A 17666-nucleotide genomic window follows, 5' to 3' on the forward strand; every position below is an offset into this window, starting at 1 on the left:
CCCCCCCCCCCCCCCCCCCCCCCCCCCCCCCCACACACACACACACACAGAACACACCACACCACACCACAGTCAGACTACAGTAATCTCCTCATCCCTTTTTGTCCTTATTCTGCTCTTTTCTCTCTGTGTCTCAGCTCATGTCATCATGATTATTATCATTATTATCATTATGACACGTCTGTCTCTCAGTAACAGGCTATACTTTCCATTTGACAATTGATGTTTTTTAGGGCCATTTTTCAGCAACACCCTACTTCTTTCTCACAGTAACACACATCCACATGTTCACAACTCGGGCTCTTAAACAGCAGCTAGACCAGGACATTATGTGCTGTTTAAAGAAGGAAGGCTGCTTTTATTTGACATATCTGTCTCTAGGTTTTCTGCATCCACTTTAATACAATGGACGTGCATGAGATCTCATCTGTGATGCTCAGACCGTAAAAATGGAATGACCTCCTCCTGGTTGTTTCCTCCACCAGCCAGTACAGTTACAGAGAATATGGTCAGTTTCTCCTTCCTGAGTCACAGCAGTGAATAATGACCAGAGGTGTATTTTTCAGAACATTATGTTGTCATAGTGAAGTTGAACTTTGACCATTTGGATATAAAATGTCATCACTTAATTTATCCTTATAGACATTTGAGTTAAATTGTGTCATGATTAGTGAATGAATTTGTGAGTTATAGCCAAAGACATGTTTTGTGAGGTCACAGTGACCTTAACCTTTGACCACCAAAATCTAATCAGTTCATCCTTGAGTCCTAGTGAATGTTTGTGCCTAATTTGAAGATGTTCCATCAAGGCGTTACTGAGATATCATGTTTATGAGAATGGGACGGATGTACAATGAATGTCCGTACGTAGGAACAACCTGAAAACAACATACAGTGCCTCTGGCTCTGGCTGTCGTCGCAGAGGAGGCATAAACATGATGAACATGCTGTCAACCTTTTGAAGACAAATTTTTTTGCCGAGTGGCAAAACACAATTAGAGCTAAATGAGAAACTTGGGTGAAGCAACCCTTTTAACAAGACATTACCAGCCAGGAAGTACGTGCACTCAAACTTCATATTCTCATTATAAACATGCATCTTTAATTTCATATTACTACCACCCAACAACCAATAGACAAAAACCATATACAGAGATGGGCAATTCATTCAATGTAACTGAAACTGATATTATGACTCTCTGACCCAGTGGTTCTCAAGCTTCTTCACATCAAAGACCCCTGAACTGACGCAAACTAGACCACAGACCCCCGTTTTATAAGATGCTGTCCCCGGGTCCCCATCTGATAAGGTTTTTGCTTTTAGACGTTTTAATACAGAAAGTGTTTAAACCCACGACTGAAACAGTCACACACTCTGTCATTGTGTTACTTATGGATGGAATTATTGTGAAAGTAAATTATTGCACTTTTTGCTGGGAACCCTAAGGAACCCCCTCAAGGACCCCTGGGGGTCCCTGACCCCACTTTGGGAACCACTGATCTAACCCAACTCATTTTAGTCATGTTGATATGTTCAAGAAATTCATTCCTTAGTACAACAAAGAGTACAACGCTACAGATCTAAATACACAGCTACTCAGAGTTTTCCGTGTGTTCATTTCCAGCAGTGATGTCATTAACTGTGTCCAGTCAGAGACAAGACCACTCACATGCTGCAGAAACAGAGGGAAAAGAGTTGGTTCACAAAAAAAGATGGTAAAACAAAAAAAGACTAAACTAAACAAAGGTAAATGTAACTGTCAGAAAACAGCAGAGTATACTGCAGCCTCTACACAAGCAACGACAGTCTGGAGATCTCACAACACAGACCTCTTCTCTGTCGGTTCTGGTTTCACTGCTGCAGTAGTTTAGAGCGACCAATATGTACAAGCGTGAATTAAAAGCTAAAACTATAATACTACTACTGTTATTGTTATTGAAGTGTTTTTGGAGGGAAAACAGAGAGTATCAGACTGATATGATCTTCTTCCAGGTTGAGCAGATATAAATTAGCAGATAAAACCAAGCAGCAACATCTGGTGTAGATTCAAACTGCATCTAGTGTTGTATTGTATTGTTGCAATCTCAACCACACCCACTTAGGAGACAGGAAGTGTATACCATATCCTCTGCTTGTAATGCATCATCTTTTGTTATAGAGGATCTTTGGTAAGAGCTCCTGGTCGGAGTCTTGTGTCAGGTTCACTCTCCTCCATGTTTGTTAATGGATGATAAACACATGTTATTGCACAGTGTGAGCGTAAAACTAATAGAATTAGTAGGTAAGTGGATGTTATTGCACAGAGACTGTTCCTGAGGTTACAGAGTGATGGCATTGTCTCCTGAGCTGCAGTCATTAGTGCAGAGAGAGAAGAGCAGTAGGGAGAGCACACATCCCTGGGGGGTCGCTACTGTTGCCTGCTGATGTGATTTTCCCACCCTCCCCTGCTGCTTCCTGACTGTAAGGAGGTTGGCGGTCCAGTGACAGGTGGAAGCAGGTGCAGCTGGGTTAGTCTGGAGGGGAGGATTTCTGAGTCCACAAACAGGGAGGGTGGGTGAAACATAGATGGATTTTTTTTTTTTTTCCAGAAAGGGTCACGTGACAGGAGTGTGATGAGTCCGGGAAGGATGCGACTGATCAGACCCAATCATGGGGTGAAGGTGGGATGAAGGGGTCATCAATTCCAAAGTATTCCTTTCTACCCTTCCAGATTAAAATGCAACCACAGAGTTTTCAAACTAAAACAGGCCAAATGTCTCTGTTCTATGGCTCAAAAACTGGATGAAGCTTTAAGCCACACCCACCCTACTACGTTTCAGTTCTAAAACGCATCTCTTTTGCTATGTTTCCTCTCCCCGTCCACACAACTCCAGAGTTGTCAGCCAGCTGACAGCTCTCCACAGCACTGGGGGGACTGCTTCCTGTCACTTGCGCATGGTCCCTAGCAGAAAACTGTTTTTTCAGCTATTCAGTGTAGCCTCTCTTTGTACTCTTTATCCCTCTTGGTCAGTGCGTTTGTGGCCTGGTTGTACAGGATCCTGTCCCCATTTCTGCAGTCCTACTCCTTGGCTGCCTGAGTTTAGCTGGAGACCAGGGCTTGACGTTGATGAAAGTGGGGGAAGTCTTCATGGGCAAACATGTCCTCCCTGTATGACGTCACAATGTCAGTTTATCCAGGTCTGTAGCTGCGGTTCTGCAGTTTGTCCGTCTGCTCACAGTCTTGACAACAGGCTTTGCAGATTTTAGTTTCTGCTTCTACGTTGGGAGAAGATGAAGCAGGCAGAGATCAGAGAGTCCCAAAGCTGCATGAGGGGTAGAGTGGGACATCTCATATGCTGTCTGTATTTTGGCAGTTTGTGGCTAAGGTTTAGCTGATCAACCAGGTGTTGTGATGCCTCACTAACACAGGCCTGAGGTGGGATGTGCAGTAAACACAGACTGACACAGTGATGCAGGTTCAACCAGCGCTGGACCGGATGCTCACCACTGGTAGAATGAGCACAGAGACAGCATGCAGGGAGGCTGGCTGTGAGGGAGACTGGTTTGGTAATTATGTAAAGTAGTTCAGATTAATTCTGCTGTTTAACACTGATGTATTGTTTAGCAGTTCCAGATTCAAGCCTTAGAGAATGGTGACAACAAGGGATTAGGCTATGAGAGTTAAGAGCCTTCTACCACAGGGTTCACTTATTATCTTTGTCACTGGATCATTTATACACTTGTCTGTAACTTATCTTTCAGTGAAATCAAAAATGTATTTCCTATCACTCCACTGTTATACTATAGAGGTGTGCAAAAAAAAAAAAAAACAGTTCACATTAGAATCTCAATCTGTCTCTACCAATTCAAAAACAATTCATAAATTCCAAAAAATCAATTCATATTTTCAGTCTTGTAACAGCGCTGGTACGAGTTTAGGTCATCAGTCCAAGAGATGGCACCATGTCATTTTCCACCCAGATACTCCTCCTTGATGTGAGTGAGAAGAATGTAATTCAGCCTGGCTTCAGTGAAGCAGTGTTTGGACACATTTCAGATTTTTATAACCTCAAGGGAAGAGGCAGTTTGATCAGACCCATGTTATCTGTGGCTTTATATATGAGATCTGATCATAACTAAAGAGTCTGTCATGTAGAGAGCTAATAAAAACAAATTAAATGGTTAAAGTTCTCATATTGACATTAAAGGTGTATTAATTGATTTCCAAATGTCAATCATGCATTGAATAACACGCAAGAAAACATTCCACCTTAAAAGATGTCGGTCGCTGCCAGTAGCCTCTGATCTGCTCAGTGAATTAAATCATTAAAGAAACATGACAGAGTCAGTCTGTTACACTTGGACACCTTGTGCTGCCGGAAATAAAACCTAGCTTAGCTACGTTTTCATAGCCTAGCCTCTTAGCTTAGCTTGACCTCTGCCTTCCCCTGCTGCTTAATGCTATGCTAATTGCAACCTGCTGCATCCATGGTATGGTCTGATATTCAGGGTTCCCACACATTTTTACCAAACCAATGAATTTTCAAAACTTTTCCATAATATTTTACCATTTCCATAACTTCATTTAAGCAGAGGTACACCCATGAAGGGATCATAGGACGCAGTAATGAGGCTCTTGCTGCGATGCACTAGCCCTATGACTGTGTAGCAAAAATGGAATGTCTGTGCCTGCACTCACAGTAGACCCAGAATTCCATTCCAATTCCATTCCAGCAAGAGCCTCATTATTGCACCCACCCATATGCTTTTACTTTCACTAATCCTGCATTGCCTTAAGTGAATGTCAGCATTTGCCCCATTTATCAATTTAAAAGTAATAATGCATAGAAGTTTTATATTATAGGGTTTTTTGGTTTTCCTATCTAAAAGTTAATTTCAATACAAGGAATGTATTTCTTAACGCAAGATGTGTTTTGGAAATTTTATTAATAAGATTGCAATATATGTTGCAATGTTTTTAGATGTTTTTCTGCCTATGAAGCAGTTTCATCATGAGTGAATGATGAATAAAAGGATGTTTTGTCTTTTCATCTTTACTAATTAACGATTTAAGTCACTGAGCAGCTTAGAGGCTACCGGCATCTTTTAAGGTGGAATGCTTTCTCGAGTGTTGCTTGATGCGTAAAATCAATCAATACACTTTAAATGTCAATATGACTTTAACAATTTCATTTGTTTTTATTAGCTCTCTACATGACCGCTCTTTAGTGATCAGATCTTCAACCGCTTGTATATGTATATAAAATGCATATAATACATGTATATAAATATCACCCAGATTATGTGAACTGTAGATATTTTATGTCATCTGGAAAAAAAAAAGTAGTGGAGCGTCGGTCCGGTGTCTCTGGCAGCTCTACACCTGTGGTTCCATCACAATGTTGCAGGCGGTACAAAACAATTTAACTGCGCTTTCATGCAAAACATTGGGGAAATGCTTTACACAGTCTTTAACAGTAATGTTTGTTGGTAAACGTGAGCTTCACAACATGCTTCAAAACCAGAAACAAGGAAGTGAGTTTGGTGACTTACATCAAGGTTTTGCGCAGGGACTGGTATGATTGGTTCAACGCGCGGGTCACTATGATTTTTGATTAAAATTGCTTTATTGTGATCGGACAAAAATACAAGGCCGCCCAGAATTCACAGGGATTGGTTGAATTTGCGTTGCCTGGAAAACACTTTTTCTAATCTCATCACTTTTCCAGGAATTTCATGACCGTGGGAACCCTGGATATTACTGAGCTGGATGTTTGTCTGATGCTGCGTCATATTCTCAACATGATCAAACAGTTCATAAAGTCAGTCTAACATTTGATCATGTGATCATAGATGACTTATAGATAACTTAATATTAAACAAGCTGCAACCTAACGGTGTCCGTCACAGGTGCACTCTAGTGAATAAACAAATAGCTCTACACCTCTGACCATCTTATATATATGAAATATGGAGTGAAATACTGTATGACCTATTACCATTGTTTTTGAATCAAATTGTGGGCCGAAGAATCAAAATCCAATCAAATCATCACATCTTCATGCACCCCCTATTACACTATGAGTCATCAGTGAGTAAGGTTTTAGCACAGTTGCAAACAGTTGACATGGATAAATGGATCATTTCAATTTCGGTGTTAGTAGCCTGGGTTGACAACCTGGTAAAATTCCTCTGTGTAGTGTAGATATGATGTTACACAGTTGCACATTTTCTGTAAATGGTCCTTTCCAAACTGTTGACCAGTCAATTATATGTGTATTACTGCTCCAAAACCCAGTAAATTAGACTTTGTGTGCAACTTATTCTCAAAGCAAATACCACTGAAATTAAATGATCATTACCTCAGGTCTAATTGACGGCTGTCCTGAGTTTTTAAACAAAATCTGCAGTAATTTTCTGTTTGTTTGTTTTTTGGTCAATCTTTCAGTTGTTTTGCAGGCCACCACTAATGCTGCATCAGCTGTTGTGTTTGAAAAAATGTGTGACTTCTGTTTCAAGCAAAAGTTGGTCATATGGAGAGGGAAACAGAACCAGATCATGAGGGAGGCCATAGTCCATGGTAGAGGGATAAGTGAAATGATAGATGGTTTGTGGGATTGATTTAACAAGCCTCCCTCTACATGTGAAGCACTAATACCCAACATCTCTAAAATCTGCCAGCGTCTCAAATTCCTCCGTCTCCTACATCAGCCCGTTTGTTTATGTACATTTATGCTAATTACAGTGCTACTTGAGATTTTGTAGATTGTTTGTAATCTGGACTGATCAAAGTGATCTTGTGCTGGATGCTCAATACACTTCACTGTTAGACGTTAAAGCAGGAAACTCAAGCGTCCACAAAATGAGGAAGTAATTTCATTACTGTGGGATCAAGACATACACGTGGTAATTCACTGTACAGGAAGTTAAAGAAACTAATGCGTTGGGGAGAGCAGTTGTCTGCATCATGACACATTTTCCAGCTGATCGTCTGAGCCAAAGAAAAGTCAGAGGAAAACCTTGAAAATAAACTGAAATAAAGGAAATAATGAAACACATTGAGACAGTTAGGTGGATTTATCCTGTGAATCACACCATTAACATGTGACTATGCACTTCTGTATATAACATTGGATCATATACATATATATATATATATATATATATATATATATGCTGAGCTGACAGTCAGTCAATGAGCAATACCATATCTGGTGAAAACACACACACAGGTGTGGTATGGTGCACAGTCAGTGCAGCAGTGTCAGTGCTCTGTCTGTCTACACAGGATGCTATCAGGATCAGTACTGGGTAGAGGTCACCTTTGTTTGGGTTTAAGCACAAGTGAAATACTGCTATTACATGGCCTGTGCAGACAGCTGTGCTAATCAAAAAAGACTAGGTCTAAACCTAGTCTATGTCTGGACCCCCTCTGGTCATATCATGATTTTATAACTGTGACGTCATCAACAAACACGTCAAAGAAAGACAAAGACTGAGCTGTGATTTCAGCTGGATTTACTGTAACATCTCACAGAGAAGGTTAGAAAAGACACAATATCTTTCTTCTTTTTAGGTTATTGTTTCAGGCTTTTGCATTAATTACAGGGAGGGAGAGAGAGAGAGGCAGGTCTTTATGTCTAACTCCCTGTGTTTGATATGTAGAGTTGGTCATAGCCGTTAGTATGAAGCCTCATTACCAATGACTTCTCTCTTTCCCTCCCTCTCTCCTGCTCTCTCTGTTCTGTGTGTCTTATGTTTAGTTATTCCTCTAATGATACATGTAATGAAAGTAGTTTATTTGCTGTAATGAGGCTAGACTCAGTGTATTGGAAGCGCTCCTCCTCTTCCCTGCAGTTCCCGAGCAGCCGGGAAACCAGAGCGGCTCGGCAGACTAGCTCAGTACTCCACTGACCAGAGGTGGAAATGTCATCAGTCAGTCAGTCACTCACTCAGTCAGCGACATTCATGATTATAGGGCTGGCCTCGCTGTTGTGGTCCAGCCAAACAGCACAGTAGCTCACCACCATCCTGATGTTGGAAATGAACTTTCTAAAACTTCTTTTCTTCAGTCAATTCTTTGGAGTTTACCTCCATTTTAAAATACTCTGATGCAACTTCTGCTCCTTTTTTTTTTTTACATCATGTGTAGGATTCTTCTTTAGCTCACCATGATATAAGCATCTTAAGCTCAGAGTAAACAAGTAATCTGTTCACAAAATACAGGTTTAAGTTGTCAATGACTGTAATTTACTGTGAAGTCTTATATAATCACAGCAATGTGTCTGCAGACAACAATAAAAATCTGAAAATGAATAGAGCTTAATAAACATCGTGTTGAAAGCTGTTTACATGAACAACATCATTATTGTTGGAGGGAAACAACTAAACACACACCTCATCACCTGCAACAAAGTCAGTCAGTCAGACGGTGCAGCTGTTAGTGAAGTGACTGTAACTCACTGGAAAGAGAGAGTCAACCTGTTTAAACAAATCCTGACACATCAGGAAGTGATGCTGTGTCTCTGAGCATGATGGGATAAATACAACTTACACCTCAGCATCCATGACCTCCATAACAAAAAACAGTTAGAGACAAATAATGAGTTATAGTGAAGACTTCGTCCATATCCCTTTTTTTAATAGTGAAACTTACAGTTCTACTATGTAACTTTTCCACATTAAAATGTCTAAAAACAACTAGACCTATGTTCTAAATGTTGTTAAGTTGTGTCCTTACATTATCCCAAATGTTTCGCTCAATTCTCATACCTGAGAAATCTGTGATCTTAATCACGGTAACGATGCGTTTCATTGGTTGCCTGTCAATGACATCATATCCTCTATGATCAGCATTTGTGTCAGTGTTGTGTTTGTCTGACAGAAGCTCAGGTTTTCAACTATATATTATGTATGCATCTCCTCCTTGGTGTTTCCCAGTGGGGGAGATTAAGATGGATGAGGGTTAAGGTTAGGGCATTTGCCCAAAAATGTCCTGTCCTGACTTGAGTTTGGGTGATCTCAAATTTTCAACATGTCGTCAAGGTAACCAACATGGAGAAAAATAATAGCGTGCTGCAAAACGGGCTCTGACCACAGTTACTTCTGCATCTGTTTTAAATGTATGAAAATTCAGAGCAGACACAGCCACTGAAAACAGCCATAAACCGACTGATCCAATGAGGATGGACAAATGCCATCCCAGCAACATAACACAACATCAGCTCATTAATTCTTGTAGTATTGGTATTTCACAGCGCAGAAGAATATTTTAGATGCTTTAGATACAGCTCTACACATGACACAAACAACCTGAAATTCACTCACTCTCTGCTGCCATGGAGAAGTCTGACTGGTTTGGAGTGCATGAGCTAAAACAGTCTCACACTTAAACCCGGTCTGAAATCATGTTGATTCACAGGACACAGGATAGTACCTACTGACCAGTTCAGCTGCTAACAGCCCGCTCTCCCTGTGTGTGTGTGTCAGGTCAGTCAGAGACTGATGACCTTCTCATGAAAACTAATAACACACGCCATGCCAACACATGCCATCAGATCAATTGGCAGTTGGCAGATCTACAAGTGAAGCTGATTACAGTGCAAGTGATGTGACAGCCCCCCCGGCCACAGCACCAGTTCCCTGTCTGTCTGGTTGCTGAGACCTGGGGAGCCGCTCATTAGGAGTGATGGCCGACACCTGAGCAGGTGGCTGCTCACCTACTTATATCCTGTCCAGCAGCAGGAGCTGCTTTCACAAAGACAGAGTCTGACTGTGGCTCAGATAGAACAAACAGTCAGGCTTCAGATAGACTCAGTCTAAATTCATCTGCTGCACAAAGCACTTTAGTTCTCGACTATCTTAAGCCGGACTGTGGTACAATGAATTCTGGGTAAAATAAGACCTTTTTTCAAAAAAAAAAAAAAAAAAAAAAAAAAAAAAAAAGGCCAACCGAGGAAACGTATCCAACCACTAAGCTCTGCTAACCCCAGCAGAAAATGAGAAGAATGGTGGTGTAAGTGAAACAATAAAAAGAAATATCTGACTTGGAAATAAATCTCTGTAGTGTCTAAAAATTTTCTTTGCTCTCTCCATTACAATGTTTGCAAACCACAAATTATGAGCCATGTCTTCTTGTTTTTTGTTGTTGGGTACTACTGGCCAGTGCGCGTGTCATTGATTCTTACCATGGTTACACTGGTCTCAGGCCTGAGATAGCCCGGGGGTAAGGTGTCTAATGTTTTTAACTTTAAAGTAACGATGCTGCGATCATGTTTTTTTTTGCCACTGATACGACCATCTATGAGTGAGATCAGCTGATCCACGGTTGATATACCGATCATTTTGGCATGCCATTGCAGATTGTATACGTTATATCAGTCTCAGACAAGGTGGGAGGCGGGACTACACTACACAGCACACAGTACTGCTCTCAGCCGTAGACACCATTGTATTAACCACAGGTGACTGGTTTTAAGGTGATCGGAGACTAGAAGCATTAATTCCCCTCTAATTTTTCATGAAAATCGGCTGATCAATCGGGGTATCCCTACTTAAAATGAGTCAGTCTTTATTTCTATGAAACAGTCACATCAGACTGATCTATGAGCAAAATGAAAAGTGGACCAACACCACAGAGCAGTCTGAGATATCTGTGTGAAACCGGCCCCTGGTTTGACTGAACTTTGGCCTTATGCCTGAACATGTTCACACATCCACACACATATCACTGATGAACTGGTTGCACACTTAACTTAGCTTTCTTAAATGAATGTATTTTACTTTGAAGAGTCTTGTGTGGTCTCTACAGTCTGTCCGTCCTCTGAGCCGGGTGGCGACAGTGTCTGTATGAGAGGTTGCATGAGCTGCAGGTTCCACTTGTTTGGTTGCATCTGATCCGCTGGTAAAAACATTGTTTTGTGACAGACTGATTTACAATCACAGGTTTAAATTCTGTCATGACTGAAAACAGGCCCTTTAAGTGGTGAAACTACAGAATAAGATGACAGGAAGGATACCAGGAAAAACATATTGTGCTGGTCACACTGTTGTGTATCACTCTGAGAGTACAGTACAGCACAGAGGCACGAAGAGGCTTGTAATTACATGATGAAAAATAACTGGTTTAAGACGTTTTAAGACTCTGTGAGGCCTTAAATTTTGGTCATACTGTGACTGCTGTTGTGTATTTTTACAAAGACACATAATTAAGCAATAATGCAGGATGAGGTAGCTCCGTATAAAAAATAATGAAGTAGCTGAAGGTAAAAATCTGCACACGCCAATGTTTACAGCAGTAGGGAGTGGTGTTCTCTCTGCTTCCTCCAGCTGAACTCCTGAGAGTAACATCACACTTCACTGTTTCCCATACAGTCATTTATTTATGGCCGCCCGCTCGGCGTGTGACAGCGTGCTGCGTTTGTGTGTGTCAGGACTGAGCTCAATCACAATAGCCCCCACCACCCAGACCTGGTCAGGGCTGTTACAAGGTGAAGCTCTGGAGCCGTGTATTGTTCAGTTAGTTATTTATCACAAAGTTGTCAGCAGTTACAATATTTGAAGTGGGGCATATTTTAATAATTAAATAATTAACCCAGATACAGCCACAAACAGAATCTAATTCTGTGAGAAACGCTGCACTGACACCAGCACAGACATCTGAATCAAACTGAAAACACTGAGGACGACTTCAGACAAATACTGTTCATATTCATACACTGAAGGCAACTGTCCTGCTGCTTCTTACACTAGGATCATTACAAGCAAAACATCCCATAATACTGCATTTTATATTTGTTTTAGCCACATTTCACATCCTCTATGATCATGTGTCAGTGTGTTTGTCTGACAGAAGCTCAACATCGACTTTTATCTAGTTTAAAGCCACATACACTTTTGACACCTTGGTGGTTTTCAGCTCTATATTTGAACCAGATGAAGGATTTTAGTCGTCGGACGTCTGGATCTGAAGTTATCAGAGAAACAAGCTGAGGAAATGTTAGACAGCTCAGCTCCCAGCTGCTGGAGACGTCCTGTCCTGTGTCACTGAAGAGCGTCGCTGAATCTCTGAGTCTTAAAGTCAAACTGCTTTATTCAGTGTTTCTACTGGTTCTAATCCCCTGGTGTGTTTGTTATGGAGAGGAGGACACCTCTGTGGAGAATTCAGCTGCTGGTAAAAACCGGGGGTTCATTGATGTAGTGACTTGATGTGACAACAAATACGTGTGAACGTCAACACATTTGCATTTATTTTTTCTCAGTGACATATTGTTGTTGTAACGCAATGTAACGTCACGCGTCTCCCTTTTTCTGTATTTGTGCGTTGGCAGAATGAAACATTACAGGGGAGCGCGTAGAGTAGTTAATAGTTAATCGAATGGGATCTTCTGACGGATTTAAAAACAAACATATACAATGTCAAAACGAGTCGGGAAATACACTTGGGTGGCCAATAATATACCTGGGTGGCTCGCCCAAGTAAAATCCATGTGGGAAAACCTGACTGCTATCTGTAGACACCTCGTAGAGTGAGGTGTTTCCCAACACGTTTGCTTAATTGTTTATTTTTTAATAAAATGTTCAGGTGATAGACCCACCTCACAATCCAGTGCTTCGCCTGTATCTTTAACTCACTATAGTTCTGACAGTTGTCATCTCAGATTAACTTCATGGTGGAGAATAACTTTCCTTCTGTGTTGGCTCAGTGAGCAGGACAGACGATCTGCTGAGGTTAAATCAGCAGAATCATTGTCCCAGACTCATCAATAAAACTAACAGTTTTTAACAAGTTCTCATCTCCAAACATCACAGCATATGAATACAACACTCTGTGGTAACTGGATAGTGAAGCTCTGTCATTACACCTTCATGTCAGCATGTGACTGCACTATGAAGAGAACATGCTGCCATTATAACACTATGAAAGTTTAACCAACACCAGTGCAGACGTGTGTTTCATCATGATGCATTCATTATTCTGAGTAAGTTTCAAGTCCTTGTCAACTGATCTGAAAGCAACTTTTAACAATTCAAGACCAACTGGCGCCTGGAAGGCAGCAACAAACCAGTGGATGGACTGGGAAATGGTTGTCAGTAATGTCAGTTGTGAGCACATATTATCGTAGTGGGATGACTATGCAAGATAAGTGGTCCTTTAAGTTAGACGGCTGGGCCCCTCAGGGCAGGGGTGTGGGGGACCAGGGGAAACTATGGAGTGAATCTAAGTTGGATAAATATGATTTGTCTTTCAACTGTGTTTGCTGGTGCTATCATGCTGGCCTTTATTTCACTAAAATTCTGCTTTTTTTTAGGTTGCTTCCTGGATCATTGTTCATGATTGATAAAATGTAAAAATTGTGGGGAGGGGTGGTGTATACATCTGAAGGGGGGCATGCCAGAAAAGGTTTTAAAACCACTGCTTTAAGCTCTTAAAGGATCATCCAAATTTGGTTCACATACACAATGCTTGTTCATTCCAACTTCCCAGTGTCTCCAGCCACAACACTCTAATAATAGAACAGACTTATTGTATATAAAATCTGTAATACCTTCAATAGATGGAGCCTGGTCCTGAGCAGCGTACAGCATCTCTTTGAAAGCCTGCAGGAGAGAGACATGATCACATTATTAAATATTAAACACTTGCATTCATTATTTCATCTCTTGAAACATATAAAAGGTTTAAAAGGCAAGTGCTATATGATGCCAAATACCACCATATACTTATATACACTTATAGATCCCACTGGATAAATGTGTTGTCACCACAAACAATGAAGTGTGAAGCTCAGATTACGTTTGTTCTCATACTCAGCTTCTGAATGAGTTACAGTCATTTTGGAGGCTGCAGTTTGTGTGGGGGTGGACGAAATATGGACAAAAATCTGTCAACATAACACAATACACTTCAACAAAACCACAAACTGTTGAATAAACACAGATTCAATAAAAACTTGACATTACAACCCTCATGACAGAGGATTTATTACAGGACTGTGTTAGACAACATCAGTTTTTGCGAGGTGTTCCTAATAAACTGCCAACTGAGTGTACACCATTATGTTATACAAGTCCCATACTCTAGGTTTGGGGCAACATTCAATAATATGACATACTCGATATTCAATAATATCAAATATCTCGATGTGTCTTGCCATACGTGATATTTTTCATATTGTCAAAAAAATATTTATATATTTTTACTTTTGTAGTTGTGCACAGTCTCCTTTGTTTACTGTACATTGTAGTTTGGCATGTGACAAACAAAACTTTGAACTGCTGTTTACAACAATACAAGTGCACTGGAGGAAATAGAGTATTTGCAGTTGACATATTCCAGTTGAAATTCTTAAAGAATCAATCAATAAATCTAAAAAAATTAAAAAAAATTGTCATTTAGTAAAAATGTTGTAGATGCGGTGTTTAACTAATGAAACAATAATAAATAAAGTTCCACAACAGGTATATCTAATTTTTATGCCTCTGCGCCGGCAACAGTAGATTTTGGTGGTCAAAGGTCAAGGTCGTGTTGACATCACAAAACACTTTTTAGCCATCACTCATGACTTGACACAACAGTTATGACAAGATTTCACACAAATGATTCATAATGTATATGAAACTAAGTCTAATTAAGTCATTCACAACATCAACTAATGCATTAAGTAACACACTAGAAAACATTCCACCTTAAAAGTTGCCGTTACTTGTCGGCAGCACAGTGAACTTAATCAATTACTCTACCAGACTACTGTCAACTGGTAAAGACGGAAAGGCAGCAAATCATCATTTATTCATTCATCATCAATTCATCATTCACTCTTCTGATGTTTCTTTATTTGTGATGCATTTGCAGAGAAACTGTTAAACTTGAACAGTTTGTGCAGCTGGAATGAAAGATGAACTTTTCATGAAGTCAGTTTAACACTTGATCTGTTATAGTTGACTAATGTGTGCAAACTTGTTACATAAGCCCCCCCCCCCTTTCAGAAATGATGTGATGCAACCATGTCAATATGGACCAGTATCTCCTCTACCTATTATTAGTCTGGTGTTCCTGATGAAGTACATGGTGAGTGTTGCATTGGGGAGGTCTCTGCTGTAAACTTAAAATTACTTTCTATGTTGCACCTGTTGGGTTAATGTGCTGAGAACACTTCAGCTCATTTTCTAATACAGATACTTAAGCCTGCAGCCTCATACCTACAACCGAATCACAGCTGTGCTGATATTCAGGGCAACATCAATCACTCTGTGATATTGTTTCTATACAACCGTTCTAGGAGTGCCATATGAGTTAACAGTAAAAAGCAACAACAGATTATGATTTTTCTGTTTGTTTCATCATTTATTTGGCAAGGCCAACACAAACAGTTGACTACACTGGACTGTTGTCAAGCAACACAAACATTTTCCAAACCTGCGCACTAGCTTGCTACTGTATTTGTATCATTCTGCCTCTCATGCTCTCCTTGTAATAATGCAGAGCTGTTGATGCAGCCACTCAGTCTCCGTCATGCTGTGTTAGTGTATCTGCACTGTATACTGCAGCTCGTCTTTGCTGTGGAGAGGGCGGCTACACCACAGTCATTCAGTCTCAGTGAGTGCCAGCAAGACAGGAAGACAGTCGCCCTTTTTCATCTGCTCTGGCTCGAGGCTTAGACAGTAGAGTGGTCAGTCAGTGTTTCAGACCACAATGGCCTCACTGTGCCAGTCAGTCAAAGAGCGGCAGAGTGGGGCACACTGGCTTCTGCAGCAAACAGCCGAGCGAGTCAAGGTCATGATGTAGTCCACACAGCCCACACATTCTCACTGCTTCACCAGCGTAACCACTCAGATGTAAACTACAACAATAAACCACATACAACAAACACAGGGTTAAAAACAGCAATGAAGAACAAAGAAATGACTTTCTAAATACACTTTTAAAGTTGCATTGAATTAGTTTGAACTCCTAGATAAACACAATTACAATTAGCCATGAATTGAAGAGAACAGAGGCCTGTACAATGCAGCAGGTAGCTTATTCTCTTATATTTACTGGGGTAAATCTCCATGGTAACTTATGCTGCACACCTAACCTGCTGCAGAACAGATCAACATCTATAAAAGCTCCCCAACCCTTCAATTCATATTTTCCTGTTGGCTGCAACAAGCCTTTTCATTGTGATTTTGTATGATATCATCCTCCACCAGGGACTGACTGCAGCCCTGAAGCCTTGTACTTGTTGCTCTTAGAAGATAAAAGTAACTTGACTCACCGCTTTGAATTATGTTTTAATATTTATTGTTTGACCACACTGGACTGCAGATGAAAGAATCAGGCTAAAAGAATACATCTGAGCAGCACATTCATTTCACTGAGTACACACATGTGATTATAGTCAAATCTACTCATGCTCTAATGATGGGCAGTGATATTAAGTTACACATTCTCACAGCTGGTGATTTTTTGGCAGCTTCAACTGTTGCTTTCAGCCTGAATCATGTGTTTAACTTCTTTGTATTTGTCTATATTACTTTTTAAAATATGCTGCTCTGCTGCCAGTAGATTTGTCCATGTCTATAATTGGTCAAATGCTGCAAATCCCACCTCAAAAAAAACCTGGGATGACTCACTGAGTTGATGACCACTGTTCACCATTGTGTGACTGCTTAGCCTGGCTGTGGTTGTTCGGCTCAGTGATGCCAGACAACAGAAAAATATCGTGGGTGTAAAGGTAGAGATGCACCTATCAATTGGCTGGTGATCAAAAAGGGACGATTATCAGTATAATGACATTCGATTGATGATTGGCTGATCAGTCTAGCATTGAATTGTCCGTTAAAGAAAAGTTAAACTAGAATCCCCTCCTGGTGGTCGTCTGCCTCCTCCACTCAGACTAGTTTCAGGTTACATCCCTGTTTATCCAGAGTCAGAGAAAATATGAACCAATATGACATTTTGTCATAACTGCTTTGAAGTCTTGAGTAATGGCTAAACAATGTTTTGTGAGGTCACACTGACCTTGACCTTTGACCACCAGAATCTAATCAGTTCATCCTTAAGTCCTAGTGAACGTTTGTACCAACTTTGAAGAAGTTCCATCAAGTGTTACTAAGATATTGTGTCTACGAGATTGGGATGGACGAACGGACAAACTGAGAACAATATGCCTCCGGCTCTGACTGTTGCCAGCGCAGAGGAATAAAAATGTTTGTCTGTCTGTCGTTAATAGTTCTTAGAAAGAAAATCGTGATTTGCAGTTCAGACCTTTAAAAACATCAGAAACCGGAATCGGCCAACAAAACTGCAACTGGTGCATCTCTATCTTTTACCCAACTCAGAGAAAGTCCTGCAGATACAACACAATGTACCACAGGGTTGTGGACTAGATAAAATCATTGTGTTGTCATTGATTGGCTATAAAAACAGAGTTATAATCTGTGTGCCACTGTAACCTGAGAGATGCAGAGTTTTCAAACACTGTGAGGAGTTGAGTCGACTGCTGTGAGCTCCGTTTAGTTCAAACAGCATTCCCATCAGCTCCGCTGCCCTCACTGTGTTTTCCTTCACCACCAAGAGAAACAGCTTCTTTTCATGCAAACACAACACACACATGAACAGGGCAGAAACTAAATCCAGTGTTTCTGACTGACACAATTCTCCACCAGGGACCTGTGTTCAGACACATTTTCTAACCTGCTG

General features: G+C 40.6%; 1 protein-coding gene across 1 annotated transcript in view; it reads right to left on the minus strand.

The window, feature by feature from the left end:
• LOC111233823 (xenotropic and polytropic retrovirus receptor 1 homolog) overlaps nt 1–17666 on the minus strand; it is a 57719-nt gene that overhangs the window by 17943 nt on the left and 22110 nt on the right. Inside the window, exon 2 of the mRNA XM_022761728.1 lies at nt 13528–13579. Coding sequence (XP_022617449.1) covers nt 13528–13579 — 52 coding nt within the window. The remainder of the gene's footprint in view (nt 1–13527; nt 13580–17666) is intronic.

This window comes from Seriola dumerili, unplaced genomic scaffold (genome assembly GCF_002260705.1).
Source record: "Seriola dumerili isolate Sdu_G_001 unplaced genomic scaffold, Sdu_1.0 BDQW01000432.1, whole genome shotgun sequence".
NCBI classification, from domain to species: Eukaryota; Metazoa; Chordata; class Actinopteri; order Carangiformes; family Carangidae; genus Seriola; species Seriola dumerili.